The following is a 4,607-nucleotide window of genomic DNA, read 5'->3' as shown; positions in this document are numbered from 1 at the left end:
ATCATAAATACATTAAGATTGACTGAGTTTATTGATTATTCTTCAAAAACATTAATTATATCAAATATTTTACATATAATTTGTTTTTTTGTCTTTTTTTCTTTATTATATCATTAATTATTGAGGCTAAAGATTTAATGGTTGTATTATTATTACAATGTGACGTAGAGGCCTTCCGATGGACAATAAGATTGCAATCTTAACTCTTCTTTACCTCAACGAGGTTCACGAATCTCAGTTTGACTAATTTGACTTTTGCATATATTATTTAAGTACGCCGGCATCTCCTAGTTTAATACTATTTAGTATGACAATAAATTACCGTCACAATTTGGCTTAATTTTTGCAGACGATCTATTTTTCTTTGGAAGGTATACTGACATAAATATTGATCAACTGAAGTCTATCTTGAAATCTTACTCGTGTTTCTCAGGTCGGTTAATCAATTACTCAAAATCCTCAATTTATTTTAGTAAGGGTTGTTCCGTGTACAACAAATGGAATTCTATATAAAAATTGGGAGTAAAAGAGATGGGTGTGGATAAAAAATATCTTTGAACTTTTCTTCTCAAATCAAATTGTAGTATCAATACTTCTGAGCCACTGACTTCCAAGTTTGGTACCAAATTACATGGTTGGAGAACTTGTTTTGCCAATAAAGCTGGTAAAAACTGTTTTATCTAAGAGTGTCCTATCCTCTATCCCTAATTATAGCATGGGCAACTATATTCTTTCTAAAGGGTCGTTAAACAAGATTTATCAAGTTCAATGATCCTTCTGGTGGGGTCACGATATTTACATCATTAAATGGGAAAAGATAGAGAGAGCTGAGGAAGATGGTGGACTTGGAATTCGTAATATGAAATCAGTAAATTTGTCTTTAGTCCATAAACTAGTTTGAAAAGACGAGGGTATCAAAATATGCCTTAATCAACTTGAATCTCTTGTGATCAATCACACACGGAACGGAGTCTATTAACGTTGGATTATCACAAGTCTTTAGATCTACAAACAGTCTAAAGATCCCCGTCGAAACTTCGATCTAGTTTAAATGATCTTATATCAGAAGAGAAGATTCTCGAGCATAAACTAACTAAGTGCAATCAAAGTTCAACGACCGTTAGTCAATTAAATCAAATACACGACCAACGCAAAAGACATGGACATGCATACTGTAATATAAAACTTCCAGAAGAACTACGTTTGCCCGAACAGAACAGGTTTCTTTTATATTTCCCCACTCTCTGTAAACACAACATCCAGTACGTGTTACAACATGACCCAAGGTTGTACACGGTAGTTTTCAGAGTTTGTTCTCTTTGGTAATATTAGTGAATTAGGAAATCATAACCAATTAGGAAACGCTTTATCTTTAAGCTCAAGAAACTCTTGTATATATATCGAGTCGTTTATGTATAATAACATTGTACAGTTAAATCAATAATAGTGGATTCTGTTAAAGGCTATTCTTCTCTTCTTTAGTTAAACCTAAGTTTCAGTAAACTTGTCTCTCTCAATATGGGTAAGGAGAAGGTTCACATCAACATTGTTGTCATTGGACATGCCGACTCTGGAAAATCGACCACCACTGGTCACTTGATCTACAAGCTTGGAGGTATTGACAAGCGTGTGATCGAGAGGTTCGAGAAAGAGGCTGCTGAGATTAACAAGAGGTCATTCAAGTACGCATGGGTTCTTGACAAGCTTAAGGCTGAACGTGAGCGTGGTATTACCATTGATATTGCCTTGTGGAAGTTTGAGACCACCAAGTACTACTGCACAGTTATTGATGCTCCAGGACATCGTGACTTTATTAAGAACATGATTACTGGTACCTCGCAGGCCGATGGTGCCGTCCTTATTATCGACTCCACCACTGGAGGTTTGGAGGCTGGTATCTCTAAGGATGGCCAGACTCGTGAGCATGCTCTTCTTGCTTTCACCCTTGGTGTCAAGCAGATGATCTGTTGTTGTAACAAGATGGATGCCACCACTCCCAAGTACTCAAAGGGTAGTACGAAGAAATTGTAAAGGAAGTCTCTTCATACTTGAAGAAGGTTGGATACAACCCAGACAAAATTGCCTTCGTCCCCACTGGTTTCGAGGGAGACAACATGATTGACAGGTCCACCAACCTCGACTGGTACAAGGGACCAACTCTTCTCGAGGCTCTTGACAATATCTCTGAGCCAAAAAGGCCCTCAGACAAGCCCCTCCGTCTCCCAATTCAGGGTGTTTACAAGATTGGAGGTATTGGAACTGTGCCAGTGGGACGTGTTGAAACTGGATTCATCAAGCCTGGAATGGTTGTCACTTTTGGACCCACTGGGTTGACTACTGAAGTTAAGTCTGTGGAGATGCACCACGAGGCTCTCCAAGAAGCTCTTCCAGGTGACAATGTTGGTTTCAGCGTTAAGAATGTTGCTGTGAAGGATATCAAGCGTGGTTACGTGGCTTCCAACTCCAAGGATGACCCTGCCAGGGAAGCAGCCAGCTTCACTTCACAGGTCATCATCATTAACCACGCCGGTCATATTGGTAATGGTTATACCCCAGTCCTTGACTGTCACACTTCTCACATTGCTGTTCAGTTTGCGGAAATCCTCTACAAGATAGATAGGCGATCTGGAAGGGAGCTTGAGAAGGAGCCTAAGTTTTTGAAGAATGGTGATGCTGGTATTGTTACGATGATTCCAACGAAGCCCATGGTTGTGGAGACCTTCTCTAAGTACCCACCTCTTGGACGATTCGCTGTCAGGGACATGAGGCAGACAGTTGCTGTTGATATTATCAAGGTAGTTGAGCTAAAATGCCCACCAGGTACCAGGGTCACCAAGAGATGAAGTATGCGCTTGGGTAGAGGTATGATGTTGAGAACAGTCGTAGGAAGGAACTGTCTTTTTTCCATTTGTAGGAGAATGTTTATATATAATCGTTGTTTGTGGTCTGCTTTGATCTATTGTCATTGCAGTCTTCTCGCTTGTTTTGTATTCGTTTTGTCAGGCATTCAATTGCAAACTTGGGTGCTTGACAGGCGGTGGCAAGATGTTTTAGGTTTCAATTTAAGTGTCTTTTAGAACATATTATGTTTTGTGCTTCTGATTTATCAGTTAAATGTTTGATTTTCCTTTTTTCATTCTAATCAAACAGTTGATAAATTTGGCTGATTTGGCTTTCGATTTTATATGATAAAATCTGCAGACATTGCAGTCTTCTCGCTTGTTTTTTCTTCGTTTTGTCAGGCATTCAATTGCGAAACTTGGGTGGTTGACACTTGACAGGCGGTAGCAAGATGTTTAGGGTTTCAGTTTAAGTGTCCTTTAGAACATATTATGGTTTTGGGCTTCTGATTTTTCAAGGAATATCTGGATATACGTGGCGGCAACAACGGAAAAAATATCTGGATATATCTTTATTCTTGGCGGCAACAACGGCAAAAATTCTGTAAACTTGTATGGGAAACCTTAAAAATACTGATTTTGGTAGAGGTTTCCATCTAAATTTTCATCTTCAGTCTAGAATACAAACTTTTGTTTTAATTTGATAACTGAAGACTAAAGTCGCACAAACTACACATCTCACACCATTTTCTCTTTTAGATTAAATATCTCACACCTAATTTAAAATAGATTAAAAAAATAATCTTCAAGATTAATCACGAACACAAACCAACATTGAAAAAATCCACCAAAACTAAACTGTCAATAGGGGGAAGAAAGAGCAGGCGATGGAAAAAGACCGAGCAGAAAACGAAAAAACAGCTCCTGGAACGATTGATGCAATGGCAAAAAAAAAAAAAAAATTAAAAAAAATCCAAAGCCAAACCAATGACTGCAGGTATATATATTTGAGCGATCTCACTTTTCTGGCCGTTAGTTTTTTATTCAAGGTCACAATTAGCCATTAGCATTAGCTGTCATGTCATACTTGAATTCCAACTAGATCATTTTTTTTTTGTCCTAGAAAATGTTAGACTGCATTCACATCATATCCAGAAAATGAATTATGAGGTTTTAGGTCCCAGTACTTGGATCATTCACAAGCATCTGAAAGAGCCTACTCTATCAGCAGCGCCGGAACTGGAATTTCAAGTTGGAGTACGGACTAACGAGCTTCATCTCTTCATTTTTACGCTAAGATTATGACATTGATCCTCAAGAGACATACGGAAAACGGAAACACAAGTTAATAAAATCATTGGATCAAATTGGTAAATAGATTCCAAAATAAATTGAACAAAGAATCACATTCATACTCTCTTATTTGATTACGAAATTCCTCAATACATGTAATTAATTAATATGTAGTAGAAAGGTGTTTAATTTGGGCATTTTTTAGCGCAGTAAGAATTAACACAATGTTCAACTTGATCTCCGCGAGGATTCTGAGGACTGCTATTGTTGATGCAGTTTGCGGTAGCACAACCAAGCTTGCAGTAGTGACCACCAACAGACTCAATCTTGTACGAATGAGCCCCTCCGGATAAACATTTCTTCAAACAAGTAAATGGGCATTCAAGCATATGCAAGTCAGGATGAGTAACAGCACATGTCATCAAACATCCTACAAAGCAGTCCTTGTTGAATGCAGAACTCTTCCCGACGAAA

At 38.1% G+C, this 4,607-nt stretch overlaps 1 protein-coding gene and 1 pseudogene across 1 annotated transcript; one reads left to right on the top strand and one right to left on the bottom strand.

The window, feature by feature from the left end:
• Window positions 1–1,518: 1,518 nt before the first annotated feature.
• LOC113346151 lies at window positions 1,519–2,843 on the top strand (annotated as a pseudogene).
• A 1,422-nt stretch (window positions 2,844–4,265) lies between these two features.
• Window positions 4,266–4,603, bottom strand: LOC113346150 (thionin-like protein 2; the record flags this gene model as incomplete). The annotated part of the gene is made up of 1 exon (XM_026589744.1): window positions 4,266–4,603. A coding segment is annotated over one exon (285 nt), but the record flags the coding sequence as incomplete, so codon positions are not given.
• Between the last annotated feature and the right edge of the window lie 4 nt (window positions 4,604–4,607).

Source organism: Papaver somniferum, unplaced genomic scaffold, assembly GCF_003573695.1.
Source record: "Papaver somniferum cultivar HN1 unplaced genomic scaffold, ASM357369v1 unplaced-scaffold_9405, whole genome shotgun sequence".
Lineage (NCBI taxonomy): Eukaryota > Viridiplantae > Streptophyta > Magnoliopsida > Ranunculales > Papaveraceae > Papaver > Papaver somniferum.
The sequence above is the reverse complement of the archived record's forward strand: the minus strand, read 5'-3'. Positions and strand labels throughout refer to the sequence as shown.